Genomic DNA, 26,351 nt, shown 5'->3' with positions numbered 1-26,351 from the left:
TCACAATATAATTTTTAGGCATTTTAGGTTTTTATGGACCACATTTGCTTCTGTGGCTACATTTAAAAAAAAAAAGAAAAACATAGCAATTTAAGCTAAAGACCGTAGAAGACATATAGAAAATATGAGAAACCCAGTAAGCCTGTTTGTAGCTTTGCCTTTGTTTTATATATGGTGGTCAAAAGGTGACTATTGGGAATCCCTGGGTGGCTCAGCAGTTTAGCGCCTGCCTTCAGCCCAGGGCGTGATCCTAGGGTCCTGGGATCGAGTCCCACATCAGGCTCCCTACATAGAGCCTGCTTCTCCCTCTGCCTGTGTCTCTGCCTTTCTTTCTCTCTGTGTCTCTCATGAATAAATAAAATATTAAAAAAAAAAAAAAAAGGTGACTGTTCTGATTGTGACCTCTCCTTCAGGCAGTGAACAGTTCCAGCCATTGGGTACAGCCAAACCAAGCACAACCATGGCTTCTGAAAGAGGCCTCTTTGGAGCTTTAACAATACGAATTTCCTAGGTAGAGGTAAACAGATCTAGATCCTCCAAAGATACTTTTCTATTAAGAAACACCTTCATGTATTCTTGGCACAAAAGGATTAAGCTAACAAACCATCTAGGAACATCTTGTCAGTGAACTGGGAGAGAAGAAGATAGAAAGGGGAATCTCTCTAATGAATAGGTCTGCAGAAAATACCCTACTACCCTGATTCTTTTTCAGGTATTTTCCTTCTACTCTGGCTAGCTGTGAACTCTGCTTGATCTTCTTTAACAAAAAAAAAGCTTTGTGGGATCCCTGGGTGGCGCAGTGGTTTGGCGCCTGCCTTTGGCCCAGGGCGCGATCCTGGAGACCCGGGATCGAATCCCACGTCGGGCTCCCGGTGTATGGAGCCTGCTTCTCCCTCTGCCTGTGTCTCTGCCTCTCTCTCTCTCTCTGTGACTATCATAAATAAATAAAAATTTAAAAAAAAAAAAAAAAAAAAGCTTTGTGAAATTGAAATTCTGATGCACTCACCATGTTTATTGGACACTTAAAATTATTTTAAGGGGTCATTTCAATCTTTGCTTTGTATAAAAGTTGATACACCCAGGGACCTTATAAAAAGTAGTCTTGAACTTCCAGCTTAAAAATTGGAAAGGAGTCTATTTTGGCTTACAGATGATTTACTTCCCTGATTCATACATAGGCCAGATACTTATAAGGGATGGAAAAGAAGGTAAGAATATAATTTTGATAATTTATCAGAACCAAAGTCCAGGAAAATTGTCAGATCAATGATTTCTCCTCAGGCAGGAGTATTTAATAGAGAAGTAAAATACATTGACTAGTATTTTAAACCTAAGTAGTTATTATTTTAAGAATTAAATATAAATAAGCTTACTCTATTTTTTAAGATCAAAATTGAGTATAATTACCACTAATAAACAGTGTTTTCTTTTTTACTTATTTCAACCAGTGATAAAAAAGATTTTTCAGAATTACAAAGCAAAAACAAAAACTGGGAGTAGACACTTGAAAGACACTGTACACATATACTCCTATTTTCTTTAAAGATTATGTTTTAGAAACAAAATAGTGACTGTTCATTGAACTTTTACCATGACATGTTCTACACAAATCATGTTACACATAGTAGCTGATACAATATTCTCAACAATCCACAATCTAGTGTCTTACCCTATTTTGGAGACTATAGAAACTGGGACTCCATGAAGTTAAGTAGTTTACTCAGTTTAAGGAGTCAGGACTTAAACCCAAAATCTTTCTTTAAAAAAAAAAAAAGATTTTTATTTATTTATTCGTGGGAGACACATAGAGAGAGGCAGAGACACAGGCAGAGGGAGAAGCAGGCTCCATGCAGGGAGCCTGACATGGGACCCGATCCCAGGAGCCCAGGATCACAACCTGAGCCAAAGGCAGACGTTCAACCGCTGAGCCACCCAGGTGCCCCAAACCCAAATCTTTCTGCCTCCAAAGTTCATATTCTTTTCATTATCCTGAATTTTCTACTGTGTTATAAACTGACATAAACTGTCCTATAGAACAAAATGTGAAAAAGATTTTTGACAGTAGGGCTGTCTGTGTTCAGGAAGTCCTAGGTCAATGGCAGTCATATTTCATAAATCACTTTTTTTTTAAAGATTTATTTATTTATTCATTCAGAGAGAGAGAGACAGGCAGAGAGAGAAGCAGGCTCCATGCGGGGAGCCCGACATGGGACTCGATCCCGGGTCTCTAGGGTCACGCCCTGGGCTGCAGGTGGCGCCAAACCACTGTGCCACCGGGGCTGCCCCTCATAAACCACTTCTATATGACAGTATCCTATTACCTGCCAGTTGTCTCTCAAGAGCTCACCAAAAGTCACTTAAATGTTATTTCATAAATGTAACAACCCTCTGTATACAGGCCAAAGAGAACCAGTTTCCCTGAGATGCCACTTTGGCCTGGGCTCATTAACCATGGCATACTGTAGCATGCTTGTACCCTATAACAGGTCATTGAAGACTTTGCAAAAAGTGAATAAAATCTAGTCTTCTTTCATTTAAAAAAAACAAACAGTAGATCTTTCTGGACTTTGTGGAACTAGTAAAATGAAGACGGAAGTAAATCTTGAGGCTATTGGCTCAATCAAAGAGGCATTTATTTTACACTTCTGAGGAATTTGTGATATTTTAATCGTGTACTGCTGTCAGAAAACTCAGTGCAATATGACATCAGAGCAAAGAGTTACTGAAATTTAAATCTGCAGTAGTAGTTTAGGGAACACAATTTTAATCATAATGATTTGGGGATGATAACATAAGCATCAATATGATTAGAAATTAAAGCATGATGTAATTTCAAATGTTGTTGATAGTATTGAGCAGGATTTTGTTACCCAGGATTGCAAGCAGCAGCAGGATCAGATTAATACAACAAGAAGCAGTACCAGGAGTAAGATGACAAAGTGTTTGCTTTGGACAAAACATGGTTAAAATGAGGTACACCAAAACCCAATCAACTTTTAGTTTATATTTTTCAGCACTCACTGAAAAATATATTCAAAATTTCAATTAATAAAATTTTTTCCAGGAATACAAGTTTACAAGAACTTTCCACCAAAGGAAAATTTTGTATCCTTGACATTGCTCCATATTTTCTTTAGCACTAATTTTCCACAAAAATGAAAAAAGACGAAGGTATCATGAGGAAATTGATTCAAAGAGGCAAAACCATTATTGTGACTGTAGTTAATTGCATTTTCCACAACAATATCTTGGCCTGGAACTGCCAGGGGAAATCACCATTGCACTAACTACTTTCTGCCTTCCTTAATCAACCTACTTATAGAGATGTTCTTGAGCACAAAAGTGGCCAAGGGAAAGCAGAAAGAGGCACAGATGATCAACTGTTTTGTAAATCTGAAGTTGAAAAAAGTAACTGTTAGGGAAGGAGGGAGAGTGAGGAAAAAGATAAGAGATATTTAGCTTTCAAGTAAGTTCTGCTGGCCCTGGGATTTTTAAATATCAAAGTTCATTAATCACATGGCAAAAGAAATGAAAACATTGTCTCCACAATGGTGAACACTTAGAAGTATCTGGTGTTAGAGTAGCTGGACTTCATTCAGTGTTATGTCAATCTTTAAAATGGGGAAATTATCACTGACGTGGAGAAATGTCTTATTTGGACCTTAGTAAAAATTCAGCTTAGTTATGAAAAGAATTTCCTGCCACATAGTAGAACAAAGCAGAATAGAATAAAGTAGAATGTTATCAAGTGTAAGAATAAAGTTTACAAAATCTGTAACATTCAGCTGTTCTATAGGAGCTTGGAAAACAAATCTTTTGTTAAGTAGAAGATTGCAAAGAAAATGAGAGTTGGTCACACTGAATCGTGTTAGATTTTATATAATTCAAATGTTACTCAAAAACGTACTTACCTGTGTGACTATTTGCTAAGGGTTAAAAACTAGTAATGAGCAGCAGTGCAAAGACCACTTTTATCAGATTCAGAGGAGGACCTCCCAAGCAGCTAAGTGAAGGTTTGTGAAGAAGAGCAAAGTAATCTACAAACACAAAGAATACAATATGAAACAAGCCTCTGTGAAAGCCAATAATATCTTGATCCATCTGTGAATGGACTGGAGACCACCTGAATCTTCTCTTTGGGTGTTCTTTGTGACATGATATGATGAAGTATTTTCTTTTGGAGGCCAGGTCAACCCAGAAGAAAAACAAATAGTATAACTTTGTCAATACCAATGTCTTATTGAAGTGAATTCTCACTGACTTTGAACAAGATTTATGGCTATGAGCAATTTGTCATTTCTTCTGACCTATTCCCCCCACTCTGCTACTCCTAATAAGATACTACTGTCTCCTGTTTCTTAGGCTTAGGGACAACCGCATAAATCCTACATCAGCAGGAGCTTACTCTTTCTGAGAGCTTCCTGTTCTCAAATAGGTAGGTGTTAAGTATGGAGAAGAAAACTATCAAAGTCTGAAGGAGCTTTCCAGTATGAAGTAGTCATACTTCTTTGTCATTCTATTTGTATTGTATTCACGAGCTCCTTTAATCTTAGTTTATCTGGTACTTTCCTATCTACATTGACCCTGAGGAATGTGTAATATGAATCCTATTTTCTAGACTTGATGATGGAATTAAGGAGAAGTTAAATCGAAGACATTACAGGAAGTCTAAAAATCATGCCCCTCATCATCTAGCCATTAGAGTGTAAGGGACAAAATCATGACTTGCAGACCTGAATGAGCTATTTCTGTGGGCTTCTGACAGACCCTTCTGCTACTACCACTGCTGCTTCTAACTATTGTGATTAGAGGCATATCCAAAATAGAGATTTCAGCTAAAACTGGGAGAGTAGCCACTGCCATACATTCAATATTCATCAACCATGCAACCTGGATTTTCCTAATTTCAGTTATGCTGTTCTGTTAGCTCTATAAATACAGCTGTACTTTCAAATCAGCTGTGTAGCCATATTAAACCAATAATATCTATTAAACCAGTAGTTTTAGGGGGAAATAGTCATTGAAAGTTTGGCTTCTTTAGATAGATTTCCTCGACTTTTACATTTTTTTAAAATTCCTAATTCCAAATCCTGTTTCCTACTATTGCCAGTTTGTTTATTTCATCTCTGTTAAGTCGTATCCCCCTGTAATTGCCTCAGTGCAGACTCCAAGGCTGGGTGCCAGATGGCGAGGCCCTCTACCTTCTACGAAAAGAGAAGCAATCTGCACAAAACCTATCTCCCCTACTTAGAAAACCCTCACTCAGATTATACCAGAATTTGGTGCTTCCCTCTGTCTATAATGTTACAAAGACAGAATGTCAAAATATCCTGTGCTTTCTTCGCTCCCCTTCACTTCAGTTTGTTTAGATGCTTTGATGTGTCATCCTATTTTTGCTTCAGCTGTGAATATGGATCCAGATATCATTATAGGCTTAGGATCATCCTAAAGATGACCATTCTCCAGTATGTACGTATGTACCTATGCATGGAGGTAGGTTTATTTCTTTAAGATAGAGTTCTTTTTGTGGTCTTTCTGATTACTAGGGCATGGATATTTAGGATTTGGGTAGACACTCATTTTCAGCCCTCTCCCCTACTCATGTGGATATTCTGTGTTTACACTCTTATCAACCATGCATGGGAAGATCCATTTCTCCTCCTTCTCCTCCACACAAGATATTATCAGTCTTTTTCATTTATGCTAACCTGATGAATTAAAAAACTACTTCTTGTTTTAACTTGTGTATGGTTGTTGTCAGGCTGAGCATTTTCCCTGTTTTTCATAAAACAGTGCTCTCTAGAAGGATTAAAGAGCTAAAGGCAAAACCAAAATGTTAAAAATGCTTCAAGAAACTTTAGAAAAGGGCAGCACAGGTGGCTCAGCGGTTTAGCGCCACCTTCAGTCCAGGGTGTGATCCTGAGACCCAGGATCGGGTCCCACGTCAGGCTTCCTGCATGAAGCCTGTTTCTCCCTCTGCCTGTGTCTCTGCCTCTCTCTCTGTGTGTCTCTCATGAATAAATAAATAAAATCTTTAAAAAAAAAAAAAACTTTGGAAAAATATATAATCACCTAGGGATAAATCACTAAATAAAAGTTAATAGATTTTTATTCACATCTATAAAAAAGTATGCACGCAAAAAATATCAGAATTTATTTTGAGGATAGCTACCGTACCAAGAGGAAATATTTGCAATATAACAAACAAGCATTAACACTCATTAACTAATAAAAAAAAAAAGAGTGTAAATACTTTGTAGAAAAGGAATCAAATGGCCAGTATATGAAAAGATGCTTATTCCACTTTGTTTACTATTGACAATATAAATAGCTCTTATGTCAGCACATATAGATCTTCTTGATTCTTATAAACAATTGTATGAATTACTATTGTTTGTTTAAGCATTAATATGTTGATGAACACGTAGGTTATTTTCTATTATTTGCTACGATTAGCAATTCTACACTGTGTGTGTGTGTGCATGTGCACGCACATATGTGCAGGTGAACTACACAGGCATTAGTTTTTGGTCTTGGCCTGATTAGTGAAAAATTCTACTTATTTAAAAAATGTTTTCTTGGGATCCCTGGGTGGCGCAGTGGTTTAGTGCCTGCCTTTGGCCCAGGGCGCGATCCTGGAGACCCGGGATCGAATCCCACGTTGGGCTCCCAGTGCATGGAGCCTGCCTCTCCCTCTGCCTATGTCTCTGCCTCTCTCTCTCCCTCTCTCTGTGACTATCATAAATAAATAAAATTTTAAAAAAATAAAATAAAATAAAATAAAAAATAAAAAATGTTTTCTTTATCACTAAGATTTATTATCTCATAATCTTTATATGTTTTTAAGATTTTATTTATTTATTCATGACTGAGAGAGAGAGAGAGAGGCAGAGACACAGGCAGAGGGAGAAGCAGGCTCTGTGCAGGAAGCCCAACGTGAGACTCGATCCCAGGTCTCCAGGATCATCTGTTATTTGCCTCTTTATTAATTTCTTCATTTAATAATTGCTTATTCTTTCCTCTACCTATTTTTCTCTATAATGTCTATATTGACTACATGAACTTTTTATAGATTAGTAATAACCCTTTTCTATCACATGAGTTTGAATATATGATTCCTATAACTTGTTTCATTTATCCTGTTTTACTTCCCAATCTTTTACACATCATACTAATATTTCTACATTAGTTTCTGTCCATTATCTATTTAGTTACATCACTTATGTCTATTTTCTCTGTTAGATCATTATCCTCTGTCTAGATTGTATTCTCTTTGAAATGAAGAATTATGCTTCTTGGGATGCCTGGTGGCTCAGTGGTTTAGCGCCTGCCATCAGCCCAGGACGTGATCCTGGAGTCCCGGGATGGAGTCCCATGTCGGGCTCCCTGCATGGAGCCTGCTTCTTCCTCTGCCTATGTCTCTGCCTCTCTCTCTCTCTCTCTCTCTCTCTCTGTCTCTCATGAATAAATAAAAAATCTTAAAAAAAAAAAAAGAATTAAGCCTCTTCATACAGGTCTAGCACAGTACCATTTACTTGATAATAACTGCTTCTTGATGATGGCTACACAGTTGGGACCATAGAAGTCCCATAGAAGTAGAGCATAGAAGTAGACCATAGTATGGTTCTACTGACCATAGAAGTAGACATTTGGGTCCTGTCAGGTTACATAGCTCCTACAAATTGATAATCGATCCAACCAGAAATAGACTTTTGCTATTGTTTCACAACACTTGACCATTCTCTTTGAAAGAGAGAATACTATAATGTTACTATGTAATGGATCTACTATGTATGTTCTCATTGCTTTAAATTCACTGATCATATGAAAAGAGAAGAATGCACTAGCTTAGTGTTTGATCTTTACCACATAGATCTAATGTCATGATCAATTGGTTTCAGTATTTTCTTTGAAATCATATAAAGGTTCATATGTGCCAAATTTCATAATAATCACATGATAAGGTCAAGAAATACAAATTCCAAGGCAAAATTTATATGCCCAATTCACATATGACAGTAATACTATATAACCATATGTTGAATATAATACACTGTATGTAAATGCTATTCTTGAAAGCAATCCAATCAATAAAACTTAAAATAAATAACACTTTAATAACACATTTCAAATCGACTGAAAATGGAATAGATGGACTCTATGGCAAGAACATCCCTATAAAATTGACATGCAGAGGCTATTAAAACACAGAGAATAAAACAATCTTGAACTAAAGAAAAACTGTGACTATATAGGTTTTTTTTAAAGCCTACTGCATTGTATGCCAAGATACAGCAGTCGTTTTTATTTAAAGAGCTATTTCAATAAAAACTGGATTGCCAAGCAGTAAAAAGTAAATTCAGTTTGTATTCACCAATAGCTAAAAAACACTTTTTAAAGAATAAACTATATAAACCAGGAAAAGTAAGAAATACACAGTAACAGCAAAAGTCGAAACAGAAAAAAGTCAAAATTTAGTCATAATTGGGACTAATAAAAGATTGACCAATTTTTATCATTAAAAAAGGTTATGGGAAAGCTACTGAAGTTAACTTCAAAAGCCTAGCAGTAAAAAGTGATTGTAATGTCAGTAAAACTCTGAAACATCAAATAGACCCTAAGTAGTACTAATCCACTGCATCTTTGAACATATATTTGCGTTTTTTTAAGAAGAAAAGCTTACCCTTTTTTCCTTTGTTTCCAACATCCTGTTTAAAAAAAAGAAGAAGAAAAGAAATCCAACTCTACAGCTATTAACAGTAGCTCAGAGTACAGAAACTTTACCTTCATTCAAAGATAATATGAGTTAAGATTTGAAATGTCCTTTCCTTTTTGGCCTGGTTCTGGAAAACATGGTTTCATCTTTATAGATTAGTAATCTGTTTCTCCCTCTGCCTGTGTCTCTGCCTGAAAAATATCCCTGTGTGGACCTGGTTCAGTGTGTGTCACAGCATACCAATGTACTTGTGATTGACATTTTTTTTGATTGACATTTTTTTTTGTTTTTTTGGTTTTTTTGATTGACATTTTTAATTTCAATTTTGTCACTTCAGATCCTGGGAAGACTCTGCCTGAAGCCCTTGATTACTGCACAGTTTGGCTGCAGACAGTGCCTGGAGAAATAGACAGCAAAAGTGGTATTCCACCTTCCCTAGTAACGTTACAAATTAAAGACTTTCTTAATGGACCAGGTAAGAAAGTCATAATTCAAATGTGTATACATTATTTTCATGTGAGTATATTGACATATACTTAGGGTCTGTTAGTGATTGTGGCATTCCTTGCCAAAAATGAATAGTTCATTTGTTTTCCAGAAGTGTATTCTTCTCAAGCTAGAAATTAATAATAGGCAAATATTAATATGCATTCAAAATTACCTTTGGTCTGGGGCCCCTGGGTGGTTCAGTCAGTTAAGCGTCTGCCTTTGGCTCAGGTCATGATCTCAGGGTCCTGGTATCGAGTCCTGCATCAGGCTCCCTGCTTAGCGGGGAACCTGCTTCTCCCTTTCCTTTTGCCCCTCCCCCCAACTCATTTTTTTTCTCTCCCTCTCACTCTCTCTAATAAATAAAATCTTTTTTAAAAAATTACCTTTGGTCTGACAAAAAAAGCAGTTATCAATTAAAGAATAATTGACTATAAGCCAAAGACCCCAGACTTTATTTCTACCTTTTCTGCTAATTATGTAATGTTAGGCAGTTGATCTAATCTTCTATGCCTCAGTTTCCTTACTGTAACAAAAAGGAATAAAATGGAGAGATGATTGGATGGGATAAATGATACACATAAGATAGTATATATAGATATATTCAATTAGATAAGTGTATGTATTTCAAATACTTAGCAAAGTACTTGAGACATTAACACTCAGTTTTAGATAGATAGATATAGTTATCAAAATATATTGAGTCCTTATTAGTCCCAGGTACTAAGTGCTTTATGTTCTCAGAAAGACCCAAGGAGGAGGCCCTATATAATTATCCCTGTTTTATAAATTAGGAGGTTAAGACTTAGAAAAGTGAAGTAAAATGCCCAAGGTCTTAATGGCAGAGGAGCCATTCAAACCCAGGTCTTTATGACTCCAAAGACTTAGATCACTTCAACCCTACACTAATTTTATCATAACCATAGATTTTTCCTCTCTTCTCCTTCTCCTCTTTCTTTTTCTGCTCTATTTTCTTCTTACTTCATCTCATGTTCCTCTTCTTCTTCTTCTTCTTCCTCTTTATTCTTCCCTCACTTCAGTGAGATCTTACCTATATTTAACAAAAATTACATTTCAGTTTTCATCTTACTTTATACTTACAGTGCTTCAAAACATTAGTCATCGAAGGAATATCAGTTTCTTCATTAAGTATTTAAAACAATGGCATTAAACGGTCTTAAGATCTCTAGCAATACTCTGCAAGGCATGCATTTTGCTGATTGAAAAATATCCCTGTGTGGACCTGGTTCAGTGTGTGTCACAGCATACCAATGTACTTATGATCCATGGCTATAGATTGAAGAAGGCCACTTGTCATCATGTCTGGGGTAAAGAGAGCTTAAAGCCACCTACACTGGCCCTTTGGGGCCCAATTCTTCCTCAGTGCTGAGATTTAAAAGGTGTAGAAGTATGAAGAACTGTTTCTAATCATTATAAGTATCTAGACATGGTTTTAAAGACTCAAAGGAAAGCAAGAAGCTGATGATGAAGGCTAAGAGAGTCATTAAAGTTGGAAGAAGCCTATGGGGTGAGGTAATGGATAGATTGAGAGTAATAGGAGTCCTAGTACTTGGCTAGTGAGTGTGAAATACCATATTTCATTGATTCCAAGCCATCATCAATTATAGGAAAAAACATTTTATGTACCAAGAAAAAAAAATCTGCTATTTAAACTATGATACAATGCTTTCTTATTATATCCATTTCAAGGCACTTCCTGACTTCAGAATTGTTCACATGTAAAAGACTAAAATGTTAGAATGAATGAAATTAGGTAAAAACATATGGTTAGTTCATGGAGAAGTGAGAAAGAAACTTGGATTTCCCTATTCTCTTTTTTAGTTTCAGATTTTTTTTTTTTCTTTTAGATCTAGTCTTTGACTCACTTTGGCTAGAAGATTCGCTTCTAGGTTATATTTGGTTGACTTGTTAAAGAATGGGATCTGTTGGACAGCCCAGATGGCTTAGCAGTTTAGCAACGTCTTCAGCCCAAGGCCTGATCCTGGAGACCCAGGATTGAGTCCCACGTCGGGCTCCCTGCTTCTCCCTCTGCCTGTGTCTCTGCCTCTCAATCTCTCTCTCTCTCTCTCTCTCATGAATAAATAAATAAAATCTTTAAAAAAAATTAAAAAAAAGAATGGGATCTGCAAATCCATAGTTCTGTACCATATTTTCACAGCAACCAAGTTGAATTTCAAGAAAAATATCAATGAATGAATATGTTTATAATTCTAGCATTTAATGTGACTATATAGTAGAAATGTGGTTTTTAAAATAGTTTTTACTTTTGTGTTTCATACACTTCTTTAAGTTGAAAATTATATATATATGCCATTCTTTATTTTATGCTTATTCGGTAAGTGATAATCTATCTGGATATTCAAACTTGTAAACAAATGGATTGAAAGCATTATTTTATAGTAGCGCTTCTTAGATTTGAGTGTGCATTCGAAGCATCTCTGGTGAGCTTGTTAAAATGCAAATGGTTTAGTAGTTCTAGAAGGTGGGAATGAAAAGTAACAAGTTTTTATATGAATCATAGATGAATGGATGAATATAAACATACACACACAAATGGCTAGTGAAGGCTAAACTGCAGATATTTGGGGGCACAGGAGAGAGGAATGATGGAAAGAGTGATGAGTGGTTTTTTGAATGGTACTTTTATTATAAAAAATCAAATACAGTGTCTGATTAATGGTTTAAGTTCTTCAAAGTCTAAAACATTTTACCAAGAGAAGTTTCCCTTCGTAAATTATTTGAGGGAAGATTAGTTTGAATGCTATATCCATTGTGTGGGATTTCACTAAATAGTAACCTAACCTGTCTGAACTACTCCAGAATTTACTATCTTAGACCAAAATTTCCTTACTGTAAATAATTTGTCATGTAAAGAATAGAAGTAGATGTTAGTCCATAGGCTAATTATATTCTCTTACTACACAACCAAATTGCCTCTGTATATTAATTTAGGGATCAATAGAAATACAGGATACATAAAGTACTTCTTACCATAGAAATGTATTATTTTATAGATTTTTGGCAACTCAAGAAAATTATCTTTTTTTCCAGATTTTAGACAATAGTATACTAAGAGGAATATTATTTAGGCTGAGAATATGGGAAGAAGCTTCAGCTTTGTAGTACTCCCCAAGGTCATTCCTTTCCTTAAAAAAATTTTTTTTAAATTACTGACTTCTATATGGTGTTATTATTAATAATCTTCTGCTACCGTTTTTTAATCTAGATGCACATCCTATTTAAGTATCATTCCCAGAGTTCTACGCTATAGCTGTAAAATGGTATATTTTCACTTACTCTTTTCTTGCTCCTGAATGAACATTCCAGGGGCCCTAAAAGTTATGGCGCCAAAGAATACAGGAAATACTGATTATAACTACCTAACCTTAAGTTTTCTTCTTAAGGTGCAAACTTGCCAGCTTTTGAATTCAGCCTTACAGATTTCTTTTGCAGGGATTATTTATCTAAACAATGTGATACAAATGCTGCTCTTTAGGACTCTTGTTTTTGGAAAAATAATTCAAAGTTCTTGAGTCTTCCCTTATTTCCTCTGTTCACTTAATTGTACCTTAGAGCAAATAGTAGGTCCCAACTTCTACATCAAAGAGCCCTTCAAAGCTCTCTCACCCCCATCTCCTTCCTTCAGAGGGAACAGTTGTACCCATTAGCAAGGTCAGTGGCTTGGAGAAACCTGGAAAACAGCAGCTACCAGAAACCAGCTAGAATGATATCTCCAGCAGGTGATAGATTAGTTGGAACAAATTGGAACCATTGCAGTTCAGCAATCCTGGTTTCTTTCAAGCTGTTTTTAAAATGTCGTCATTTTAATACACAATCTAAGCCCTGCGGAACAGTCTACAGCAGGTTAATTTGAATCATATGATGTGTCACTGCCCTCAGCTGACGTGAGCTCTATTCCATGTGTGAAGCCATAATAAATCCATTCTCAACCGAGGAGAATTCCCCATGAGAAGGTGAACTAATCCAGGCCTCACACTGGCATGCTAGCCCTCCATAATTGAAAGCAGGGCCACCTGTTCCCAGCACAGTTAGCCTATAGAGGAAAAAAATAGCATTAGATCAGATACTTCTTATATTGAAAAATCATTCATAGTTCTTGCAAATTCAAATTCAGCTGTGAACTGCTCGGTATGACATCATACAGAAACATAGGAATGTGCCCACTTGATCCCAGTTTAAAGGTTTTGTTAGCCATAGTATTCTTAACTTTGAAATGAGAATTTTTTTTTTTTAATTTAATGAGAGCTGACACGTGAGAAGAACTGGGAAGGGTGCATATTTTTCTAATTAACTCAGGGTCATTTGTAAAAACATTTGAGCTCCCTGGTATTTTGTTTGTTGTTCCTTTGCAGACATTTTTGAACACTGTCACTGTAATGACATTTAATGAAATGACATTTAAATGACAACAAAGAAATATTTGTGCCAAATTGATAGAACATTACCACATTATTTATGTTTTGTTATAAATTAGCATACTACAGTCTTCATATAATTAAGTAACATGGCTATATCAAACAGTTATGACTGCAATTTTCACATTTACTTTAGGATACAGTATACCTGGTGTCTCTAGATGAAACACATAACCACTGAAATTGTTTTCCCTTAATAAAATCACTTCTTTAGTGTCTCCCTGTATAACCTGTTCATTAATTTCCGTATATAGTTTTCATGTTTGTTTTTTTTTATTTCATTCTGACTCTGAATTGGTTTCAGCTCTGGTTTTGACTTCTGTTTTAAAAATTTGACTTTAAAAAAATTTTTTTAGTTAAATTCAGTTTGCCAACATATAGTATAACACCCAGTGCTCATCTCATCAAGTGCCCTCCTTGATGCCCATGACCCAGTTACCCTATCCCCCCACCCTTTTCCACTTCTGCAACCCTTTGTGTGTTTCCCAGAATTAGGAGTCTCTCATGGTTTGTCTTCCTCTCTAATTTTTCCCCCACTCAGTTTTTAATTGGTTGTGATCCTATTTTGAACATTTTATGGATTAACTTATGTTTTATAGATTGCAGTGATCTTAATTTTTACTTTTTTTTTTTAATTTTTTTTTAATTTTTACTTTTAAAAAATTTCTAAACATTTTAGTATAATCTTATTTCCATAAACTTTCTTAGAAAGTTTTTTTACTTAAAATATATACTTATAAATATATACTTATTTTTTAAAATATATAAAATATTTAAAATATTTTTTTAAAATATATACTTATTTTTTAATATATACTTATTAAATAATGTAAAATATTACTTTAAAGCACTTCTCAGATATAGTAGCACACCATAGGTTTATGTAAATAGACATTAGAGACTTTAAGTTGTTTATCTCCAGATGAGCATTTTTGAAATGTTTTTACTTTTCTTGGTGACTTCTGCTTTTATAAACTTTTTTCTCCTATTCATAGAACAACCTGATTTTAATACCAGATTTTTCACTGTAGATTCAGTAAGCCATACTAATTTCTTACCAACACTGTAGAGTAAAAGGACTTTAAATCTTCTCTGAAAGTCAGGCTGACCGTAGTGCCTCCAGGGGACTACACTTGGCTAAGCAATAGGACCCAGAGAGGTCACAGAAGTTGGTTGTGGGTGTGGAGAGACGGTAAGAAGCAGCGCAAGGTCTCCTGCAGGGAAGTCAGTGGTATGGCAATTATTTAGATTCTTTATTTCTTCATGTGGTCTAATTCTGTCAGGAGATTTCCTCTACAGAAGAGAATGAGGGTAATGAGGGGTTATCTTTCTAGGATCATAAAGCAGACTAAGGCGAGAGAAAAAGAGAACATTATTTGGCTTCTTCTGTCTGTAACTTTCCAACTCTGTGCTTGCATGCAGGTCTTCTTCCCCTGCCTCTCTGACTTGTGCCTTCTCACAGACACAGTGTGGGGCCTTCTGTCCATCTCTCCGTATAGACAGTAACCTCAGCTGTCTCTTTTATGCTGACAACTCCTAAATGCCTTGCTCTGATTTTGACTTATCCAACTCCAGAACTATTTCTCCATCTGCTTATTAGATATATTTAGTTATTTAAAATTCTATATGTTCCATTTAAATTAAACCATTTTTTTCTCCTCTCTTTTTTCATTTCTGCCCTTAGTATAGTCTTCAAATTCTTTACATGGGCTAGTGATAGCAATGTTATTCCAGTCATGTTTTCTCACAATTTTACTATCACTTTTGATTCATCCTTTTTTTTTTTTTTTAACTCCAAGTCCTTTTCATTTTCCTTGGAAATGGTCCACCCTTATGCCTCCTACCTCCCTAGTTTAGGTTTATGTCCTTATTACTTCCTCAGTCTGTTTATCAGCAGCCTTCACTTCACGTTCTCCTTTTACTCACTAATCCTGTTATCTCCTGTGCCCTTGCTAAATTGCCTCCCCTGCCAAACTCCTATGATGTTGACTACCCAGCTCCCTGAGTTCATCTGGTCAAAGTTCTCCTCAGCCCTCAAGGCTCTCTCTAATCTGTTTGTCATCTGGCTTAGCTGCTACTAAGCAGGTGATTATTTTACTTCTTTGAGCCTCAGTATTTTCTTCTATGACATAAGAGGGCTGTTTTAAGATTCCTGCAAGTTTTAAATTGATGGCTTTAATCCCTAATGGAACTCTTCATTTATTTTCACAACCAGGTATGATGAGCAATTGCAATATGCCAAGCGTTGTTCCAAGCATTGAAAATACAATGGTGAGCAAAAGATAGTCCCTTCTCTCAAAAAATGCACATAATCTGGCAGAAAAGGCAGAATTTGTTGACCAGATTTTCACACAAAGTGATATACAATATTAAGCTAATACACATGTCATGAAGTTCTATGGATTCACAAGAGTGGAGATTTGGGGAAGCTTCTTGGAGTAACTGACACTGCAGCAGACTTGCACAGGATACGAGGGAGTTGACCAAGGACTGCAGAGGGGAGAAGGGATTTCCGGAGAGTATGTGCAAAAGACAGTATGGGGACAGTTATCATGTCAGATTACAGGAAGTGAAAACAGGGAAGAGTGAGGGAACCAGTGCTATGGGGTGAGGCTGTAAAGTGATCAGAGACTAGGCCTTGCTGGCCATAATCAAGGATTTTAGATTTTTCTCTTAAGAGTGATAAGGAGGGCAGCCCAGGTGGCTCAGAGGTTTAATGCAGCCTTCAGCCCAGGGCCTAATCCTAGAGACCCAGGATCGAGTCCCCTGTCAGGCTCCCTGCATGGAACCTGCTTCTCCCTTTGCCTGTGTCTCTGCCTCTGTGTGTGTGTGTGTCTCATGAATAAATAAATAAAATCTTTAAAAAAAAAAAAAAGAAAGAGTGATAAGGAACTGGGGCACCTGGGTGGCTCATCTGCCTTCGGCTTTCAGGTCATGATCCCAGGGTCTTGGGATCAAGCCCCACAACAGGTTCCCTGCTCAGCAGAGTGCTTCTCCTTTTCCCTCTGCCCCTCCCCCTGCTTCTGTGCTCACTCTATCTCAAGTAATAAATAAAATCTTAAAAAAAAAAAAGTGGTGAAGAACCATTTAAGAGGTGTCAGCAGGACATGTATGTAGTGGGGGAGGGAGGAGGTGTGTGTGTTGATATGGTTATATGTGCATTTTGAAAAGATACCTCTAGTTTCAGGGTGGAGAACACTAACAGGGGCTAGAGTAGATAGAAAGGAGCAATTAGGAGAATATGGCAGTAGTGCTGGTGAGAGGTAATTGTACGTTGGATTGGTAATAGAAATAGGGAGAAGTGAAAGAATTGATACTGGGAAGAAAATCTTTTTTACAAAACCTGAAGATAATCATTCTTTAGTGTTATCAAATATGTAGTTAGGGTTCAAATTTCCACTTATTTCATAATATATGTGGACAGGGAGGAGGGGGAAAAATGTGCGGATGTGTGAGTATTTATTTGCATATATATTTCTTGGGTTTATCTTAACCAGAAGCCATATATATTCTACATATCAGTACTGGTTGATATGTTTTTCTAGTTTCTTTTGATAGTTAGGTTTTCTACTGTATCATTTTACATCTCTGGTAATTTATATGTTGAAGAAACCAGATCTTTTATTTTGGAGAGTTTACCACAGTTTGGTTCTTTTTTTTTTTTCTTTTTTAAGATTGTATTTATTCAGTTGAGAGAGAGAGTAAGCACAAGCAGGGAGGGGGAAGAGGGAGAAAGAGAGAATCCCAAGCAGGCTCCCAGCTCCACATGTGGGGTAGGGGTGGAGGGCTCCATCTCACGACCCAGGATCATCATTACCTTAGCCAAAACCAACGGTCAAACCCATAACCGACTAAGCCACCACAGGTACCCCTATCACAACTTGGAAAAAAAAAAAAAAAATCCCAAACCATGATCCTGGGTACTGCTTCATACACTACCCTTTATTATTATTCTTTACAAACTTCTTGAAGGAGTTATTTATACTCTCTGCTTCTTTTTTTTTTTTTTTTTTTTTCCCTCCTGTCTACCTCAATGCATTCTAGACTAGTTTCTATCCAGGTTAACTAACCCAATGCTGGGGAGAGACACTTGTAGTCACAATGTCTATAAATCTACTAGATATTTTCAATTTTGCATCTTTCCATGTCTCAAAGTGCTACTGACTTGGCTTCTCTGACTTTATACTTTTCAAATTCTCCTCTTAGCCCACAATTTCCTCCTGCTAGTAGAATCCTGATTGGACTTCTTCAAGACGCAGTCTTAGGCTCTCTCCTCTACTTTCTCTCTGTTCTTTCCTTGAGTAATCTCTCAGTTTACTGTTTTCATCTCAGTAATCAGGATTAACAACTGTCTTAGCTTGGGCTGCCATAACAAAATATCATAGCCTGGTAGCTTAAACAACAGAAATTTATTTTCCCACAGTTTTAGATGCTGGAGTGCTGAGATCAGGGGGCCATGATGAATGGTTTCTGGTGAAGCCCTCTTTCTATCTTGCAGATATTATTGTGGTTTTTTTTATGACATAAGAAACTTGGGTTTTATCATATTTAAATATTCACAAGAGGAATCCAGTTGAGAAAAGAATTGGGAAAACAAAAGACCCTTGCTATTTCCTCACCTTCTGTACTATTTTGAAGCAAATCCCATGCATTATATCATGTATAATATTTCAGCATTATGTATCTCTACAATAGAAGAATTTTTAAAAACATGACCACAATACTATTATCAAACCTAACAATAGGGGTACCTGAGTGGCTCAGTCAGTAAGCATCTGCTTACTCAGGTCATGATCCCAGGGTCCTGGGATTGAGTCTCACCTGGGGCTCCCTGCTCAATAAGGAGCCTGCTTCTCCCTCTCCCTCTGCTGCTCCCCCTTCTATGTGGCACGCACACACCGTTTATCTCTTAAATATATAAAAGAGAAAAGATCAAGGTGGGTGCCTAAGATAAAGGGAAGAAGAAGAATCGAATACATATTTGAAAGAACCAGTTTTAAATTAGAGGTGCAACAGATTCCCTATTTTACATAACTAAGGAAAAGAAGGAAAGGGGCATATGCAGGTAGGTTTTTAGTTTGGTAGCAAGAAATTGATAGAAATGTAATGGCTTTAACTTTCTCCAAAAGCTAGAAGCAAGATCACCTACTGAGATTGAAGAGGGAGGAGAAGGGTTTGATGATTTGGCAGCAAAATGGTTTAACATCATCTTCCAACATGACTTTTTCATATTTCATGCACATTCTCATCTCATGCCTTTTTCAACTTTTATGTCATAAAAAAAATTTTTTTCAAAATATACAAAAGTTCAAATATATACAAAAATTTTCAAATATATACAAAAGTTTACTGAATAGCATATAAAACCTCCTGTTCGGCTATGGACAGTATGGTTTCTTCTCTCATCTACTACTTGATTACTCAGTAATATTCTAAGGAAGGTAGGATAAATGCTGAATTCTGTTCCTTACCCATTTTTAAAAATGAATTGATTTTTTAAGTGAGAGGAATTTTTTTTACAATGTATGCATATATCAAATGACAATGTATACTTTAAATATTTTTAAATTGCATTTGTCATTTGTACCTTAATAAAGCTGGGGGAAAATGAATTATTTTCCTAGTATATTCCAACAGTGGCCAACTAGTTGTTACTTGGTATTATTCTTAAGTCATTTTTTTTTTAAAGATTTTATTTATTCATGACAAATACAGAGAGAGAGAGAGGCAGAGACACAGGCAGAGGGAGAAGCAGGCTCCATATAGGGAGCCCGACGTGGGAGTTGATCCCAGGTCTCCAGGATCACACCCCCGGCTGAAGGCGGTGCTAAACCGCTGAGCCACTGGGGCTGCCCATTACATCATTATTTTTAATGTTACTCAAATTATCTCATCTTTGGAAGTAGGAGCTTCAGAAATTGGCTTCTTCATATTTTTAATCTTCCCTCACTGTGGAATCCTTATTCCCTTATCTCAAAGTAAAATGTGACTGTTCCCAAAAAGTAGCTCTACTGTCTCCAACCAAGGGATGAGTACATGCCATCATTGAGAAAAGCAAAAAAAAAAAAAAAAGAAAAGGACAAAAGAGCTGCCAAAATTATTGGAACAATGGAATATGCTTAGCTCCTTTTAATGACTATTTAGAAAGAAATTAATTTAGATAAGTTCAGTTTACTACTCTCATTTTAGAAAGCCAGTTCAATTACCCTATAATCAGAGCACTTGTGTTATGATTTTGGGAGGAGGAGTATACTATAGTCAAAAGAGTCTGTGCTTCATCAGAAAAGTATGTGTATGAGAGTAATGCTGGTGGTGATGATGCCCACATCCCAGTTGTATGCACCATGAACTGCTGCTGGCTGACCCTGGCAAGAGATGTGTCAGCCCATGTCACTGAGCCTCCTCAACAGCACGTGGAACAGCTTATTCCCAATTCCACTTGGTAAACCATTGTTAATTGAAGCACTCACGAACCTGCCACCATTGAGTTCTTTACACTTCACACCTTCAGTAAGAACACATTGATCTCATTGGCATGGGCAACTTTCCAGGTTTTCTAGTTCTCATACCTGTGAATACTGAGTCTTCACTGTCCACTATCATCAGGAGTATGTTTACAAAAAAAAAAAAAAAAAAAAGGAGTATGTTTACTTCAACACTGTCACAAAAATCTGAATTTGAATTGCAAAAATATTTTTATTAGAGATGCTATAATTCATAAAGTCAAGCTTGTTTACTTTATGAAGTTAAATTTCATATTTACAGAACAAAATTACAGATTTTTTTCTGTGTTTTGCATTTACCTCTCTAACATGGCCAGGTAAGGGCTGGTGGGGAGGAGGCACCATCATTCATGTGCCTATACATAGCCACCACCACGTATGCACTGTTTTCCTAGCAGCCTTGCTTGTCTTTAAAAAAAAAAGTGCCTTTTACAAATAGAATTCCAAAGGAAGAAACACTTAACAAAGAAGTTTTCTTTCATGAATGTTATGATTTGAGTATAACAAGCCATATTGAATCCATTGGGTTTTTGGTAATAGATTTCAAAATACATCATAAATGTAAGTAATATGATGACTAATGGGTCAAGTAAAGTTGGAACATTTTAAATGAGAAAATATCTGGAACAGTTTTCAGGAAACTTTTCCAGTTGATGTTTGGTCCCCCACAAGGTGTGTATTAACATGAACTTAGGGGAATCACCTCTGGGGCTTGAATTCGTTCTCTGATTTCATTACTACAATATAATTCTTTTCCTTTCACTATTAAGTCATCTCCTAGGGTGATGGAAGCGTAAAATTAGTGTAATTTATTTCTATTTGTCTAATCTCCTTTTAACTCACTAGTCATCTCATCATTCTGTTTCCTGGTAGCTTTTCAGAAAGTTTTGAAGGGTAATTAGAATCTGATAATTGACAGGCATGAGTTTACTTGGTAACTTAAAGATACAGAATGTGTTCTGGGGATGCTGAAAAATTATATCTGGCAAAAAAAATAAGTGACTCAGCTGGGAGATTCTCTATTACTGTTTATTCTTAAAACCTTGAACATAATCCATTTATTAAAATTTGATGAGAATTATGAAAAAATTCTAAGCCTTTTAAAACAACCTTATAATAATTGGAAGAGAATCCACATTGACAATCTGTGCCTAGTTCTTTATCCAGGTATATTTCCAGGTCTTGTATGACATCATTCTGTATAGCTCCCACTGTGTCTCTGTTAAAGAAAACCTTTCTAGTACATTTTTATTAATGTTTTAATCTAAATAATGAAATTAATGTTTTTTATCAATTTTAAGCATAGATAGCAGAAAACATATTATTCAATTTTTAATTTTTTATGTTTAAAAATGCCAGATTTTTGTTGCATAATTTTTCCCATTTGTAAAATGTGTCATTATGATACTAAAAATATTTACTAAAAAGGCACTAATTTTTTTACCAAAAATAGTGATTACTTGCTCAAGGTTGTGAAAGCTTCAGAGGCACTGGGAAGGTAATAAATGTAATAATACAGATTTGTTAAACTTTCAGATATGATGGTGACTTCATGATCAGAGTTGAAAGGTTCATGCATGCTGATGGACTTTATGCAACAGTAATGGGCATTATTGCATTTGCACTGCTTTTCATTTTGGTACATGCTTCTTGTCTCTTGGTGGAACTGGTACTTTTGAAAGGAATACTTGGTATTACAGAATAGCCTCATGTCAGCTCTGTTTTATGGGGCTCTTGGCTTTATAGCAGTATCCAGCTCGACCAAATTGGAATGTCCAGCCGCTCTGTTTGCACATAGAACGAGCTGTGGGAGGGTCAGGGATGAGGGACTCTGTTCCACTGGAGGGAACCATACATAGATGTTGCACTGTATGCAAACAAACATACAAAAAAATTTTAAAGGTGAATTGTTTAAATTTTTTAAATATCAATTTGTTTTTTATAAAAAGTTAACAACAGTTGTCTTGTGTTATGTATATATGGCTCTACTTGAGTTTTGAACTTTATGAAAATTTTCATCAGCTGCTGTTCAGTAACTGAGAGATTGTACTCCTAGGTTTAAGAGAATCCAATAAATGAAGTTTTGATATATACATAACAGTGTGACAAAACCCCCTTAGGAAGCATATAAATCAAGTGACCAAAGTTTCCAAATAAGAAGCCCTCCTTGATCAATCCACTGGTCTGAGAAAAGGTTGTCTAGAAACCAGCACCACAAAAAAATTAACATTAAAAATTTGCATTGCAAATTCATGAAACCGAGAAAAATATGGTTTCTTCTATTATAAATAATTAAACTTTCAAAATATTTTTTAAATCTATGGCACTTATACTTTTGGAGTTACTAAAGTTTAAAATCACACTGACACTCTTGGGACAAACTGAGAGGGGGAAATTCAAGGTACTACTTCAGGATCTTTTTCCTAAAATTTGTTTAAGTCCTGATCAATTGTTATATATATAGACTAGCAACCTAATAGAGATTCATGACTCTTAAAGATCGGACAGGACAGGCACCTATAATTAATTATGTACTTGCCATCACCATTTCAAGCTGTTAGACTTATACTGAATAAATATTATGAGCTGTCCTCAGTGTTGCTTGGGAAATGGATCTTTCTGATTTCAGAATATTAAAAAGTGTTATATTTGATAAAATAAGGTCAATAAAGTGACTCAAACAGAGTCATAGTTGAAACTCACCAATATAATTAGATTTTAGTACACATTTCTTTTTCTGGATTATTTGAACTCTACTGACAAAAAGAAACTTTCTTTTAAGATGTATTTTATAATACAAACCAAGTCCTATGATGGAATATATCCTCTTGTGAATTAAACTAATTTATATAGTACCAAACTGACCTATGCTTTTGACTTTTACCAGCTTAACTGACTCTAGTATAGTTGTTAAAGCCCCTAACTTTAATATGCTATATTTGATGTCAGTAAGATCATGATGTGTCCTGTGGCTTCCCTAACATTTAGGAGTAGCATTCCATCTTTTTCACCTTCTACAGAAGGGCCACCAACAATGTTCTGCTAACTTGGAGGGGCCATGGAGAGTGGAAAGCAAACCTCAAAAACTAACCTACTACACATTTGATTAACACATAGGAGGCCTAAAGTGGGCTTCGCCTACATATAAGAGCCATGGACGCATTCAAGCTGTTTGGCCTTTTGAGAGACACGTGTAGACTAAAAACTAATGAAAAGGCATGGAAAAAAGCTATCATGCATATCACAGTCATTGAAATACATTGTTTTTTGTTTTTTAAATAAATATGCTATAAAATTATCCTTTTTTGGTGTACAGTCCTGTGAATTTTAATACATATATAGATTTGTGTAACTACTACCACAGTCAAGATATAGAACAGTTCCATCATCCAGAAAAACCAACTCTCACAGTATTTCTTTGTAATCACACCCACCCCAAACCCTAAACTGTGATTACTGCTCTCCATCACTTTATGGGGTTTTGTTTGTTTATTTTGCTTTTTTGAAAATGTTATACAAATGGAATCCTGTAGCATTTAACCTTTTCATACTGGCTGCTTTTGTTTACATACTGCCCTTGAGATTCACCTAAGGTGTTGCATGTATCAGTAATATATTCCTTTTTGTTGCTGAGTAGTATTCCATTATGTGGATGTACTACAGTTTAACAGTACACCCATTGAAGGGCATCTAAATTGTTTCCAATTTTGATGCTTATGAATGGAGCTACATCAAGCATTTGTGTGTAAGTTGTGTAAATCTAAGTTTTCATTTCTTTTTTTCTTTTTTTTTTTTAAGATTTTATTTATTTATTCATGAGAGACAGAATGAGAGAGAGAGAGAGGCAGGGACTCAGGCAGAGGGAGAAGCAGGCTCCATGCAGGGAGCCCAATGTAGGACTCGATCCCAAGTCTCCAGGATGATGCCCTGGGCCGAAGGCAGGCGCTAAACCGCTGAGCCACCCAGGGATCCCCTAAGTTTTCATTTCTTTATGATAAAGGCCTACATGTGGGATACAATATTAAAATAAAATATTGTATTTTTTATTTTAGTCATTCTAATAGATGTCTCATTGTCATTTTAATTTACACTTTTCTAATGATGAACAATGTTGGACATCTCTGTGTGTGCTTATCCTCCATGCATATATCCTCTTTGTTGAAGTGTTTATTCAGGTCTTTTGGCCATTGTAAAATTAGGCTGTTTGTTCCTTATTACTGAATGTTGAAAGATTCTAGATAGAAATCTTTTGTCAGAGATACAATTTGCAAATATTTTCTCCCAGTACAGAGCTTGTTCTTTTCATTCTCTTAACACTACTTTTTACAGAGCAAAGTTTTCAGTTATGAAGTCCAATTTATAAATTTTTTTTTATTGAATCTTGGCTTTTTAGTACTGTATGTAAGAACCTTAACTCTAAGACTTGAAGATTTTTTTCCTGTGTTTTTATCTAAAAACATGTTGTAATTTACATTTTGTATTTATTATATCATGATCCATGATCCATTTTGAGGTAATTTTATGAAAGGTATAAAGTTGGGTTCAGGCACCTTTTTTTCTTTTTTTTTTTTTTTGCATGTAGACATCCTTTCTTCATTGAATTGCCTTTGCACCTTTTCCAAAAATCATTTGAAAATCTTTTGAACTGTGTTTCTGTACTCTCTGTTTTGTTCTACTTATGTGTATATCCCTTCTCCAAGACTATACTGTCTTGATCATGGTAGCTTCATGCTAAGTTTTAAAATCTTGTAAGTCCTCCAGTGTTACTCTTCTCTTTCAGAAATGTTTTAGGTATTCTAGTTACTTTACATTCCTGTATAAATCTTAAAATCAGATTTTCTATATCTGAATAAATACTACATGGATTTTGATTGGAATTCTTTCAATTCTACAGGTCTGGGTAAGATGTCTAATACTGAGTATGAGTAGTAAGAATGCATATCCTTGCCTTATTTCTGATCTTAGGGGGAAAGCATTTGATCCTTCATGATTAGGTATGCTGTTAGCTATAGGTTTTCATCTATGAACTTCATTAGATTAAGGAAGTTCCCTTTTATTGATAGTTTCTTAAGAGTTTTTCTCATAAATGGATACTGAATTTTTCAAAACTTTTTCTGCATCAACTGGTATGATCTTTTTGTTTTTTAAACTGTTAACATCATTACTTTGATTTTCTAATATTGAGTCAATCTTGTACTCCTAGCATAAACCCCTATTGGTCATGGTATATTATTAGTTTTAGGTATTCTAAAGTTTTATAAGTTTAGTTTTATTAGTTTTATATGTTTCTGATTTGATTTCTAATTTTTTTTTAAGAATGTTTATGTCTCTGCTCTTAAGTTCTGTAGTTTTACTTTGTCTAGTTTTGGTATCAGTTGAGTAGTATTCTCTCCTATTTTCTGTGGCACAAGAAGATGAAGAAAAGAAGGCAAAGAGAGATTTTCATGTCCCTTTTGTGAGCACTAGAAATTCACTTCCCACATCCTGAAGCCAGAAATACAGAGTTTCTCCTACTACTCCCTCTCTTCACGCCTCACACCAGCTTTTAGGTTTTGGACTGCCTTTAGCACATGCTAGGGGATACAGAGGAAAAATGACAACTCACCTCCATTTTAGTGGTATTTTGCAGTCTAGTTATCTTCTCCAGTCTTCTGTCACCATTTATTTTTCGGCATCCTCAAATAGCTACCCTGTGTAGGTTTTATAATTTCATTCTCTCCAGCTTTTGGATCTGCTTAGAGTGGGAGGGACAGGATTCTATCTTCCCTGGAATCCTTAAATAATTTTTTTAAGCTAGTGTGCATGAGCCAGGGATGGGAGGAGAGGGAGAGAGAATCCTAAGAGGCACTATGCCCAGAGCAGAGACTGACACAGGGCTCCATCTAACAATCCTGAGAGCATGACCTGAGTAGAAATCAAGAGTCAGATACTTAAATGACTGAGCTACCCAGGCACCCCTGGAATCCTTATTTTTTTTTTTTTTTTTTTAAAAAGGAGCTGGCAACTAACGAAGAGCAAGGTATGTTAGATATTTTTGTTTTAGGAGAAAAGGTAAAAGAAACTGAGACAAACATTCCTATACCTGGAAACTCATTTATATTCACATTGGAAACCTAGAATGTCATGTGAGTAAACATGCCTCTGGAATTTGTGTTAGTTTTCTATTGATACATAACAAATTAACCACAA

At 35.8% G+C, this 26,351-nt stretch overlaps 1 protein-coding gene across 10 annotated transcripts in view; it reads left to right on the top strand.

Moving 5' to 3' along the window:
• Positions 1–26,351, top strand: part of VPS13B (vacuolar protein sorting 13 homolog B) — a 739,627-nt gene that overhangs the window by 550,754 nt on the left and 162,522 nt on the right. For all 10 annotated transcript variants that reach the window (XM_041768645.1, XM_041768640.1, XM_041768643.1 and 7 more), the window contains one exon: positions 9,054–9,191. In XM_041768645.1, the coding sequence (XP_041624579.1) occupies positions 9,054–9,191 (138 nt within the window). The remainder of the gene's footprint in view (positions 1–9,053; positions 9,192–26,351) is intronic.

Source organism: Vulpes lagopus, chromosome 9, assembly GCF_018345385.1.
Source record: "Vulpes lagopus strain Blue_001 chromosome 9, ASM1834538v1, whole genome shotgun sequence".
Lineage (NCBI taxonomy): Eukaryota > Metazoa > Chordata > Mammalia > Carnivora > Canidae > Vulpes > Vulpes lagopus.
The sequence above is the reverse complement of the archived record's forward strand: the minus strand, read 5'-3'. Positions and strand labels throughout refer to the sequence as shown.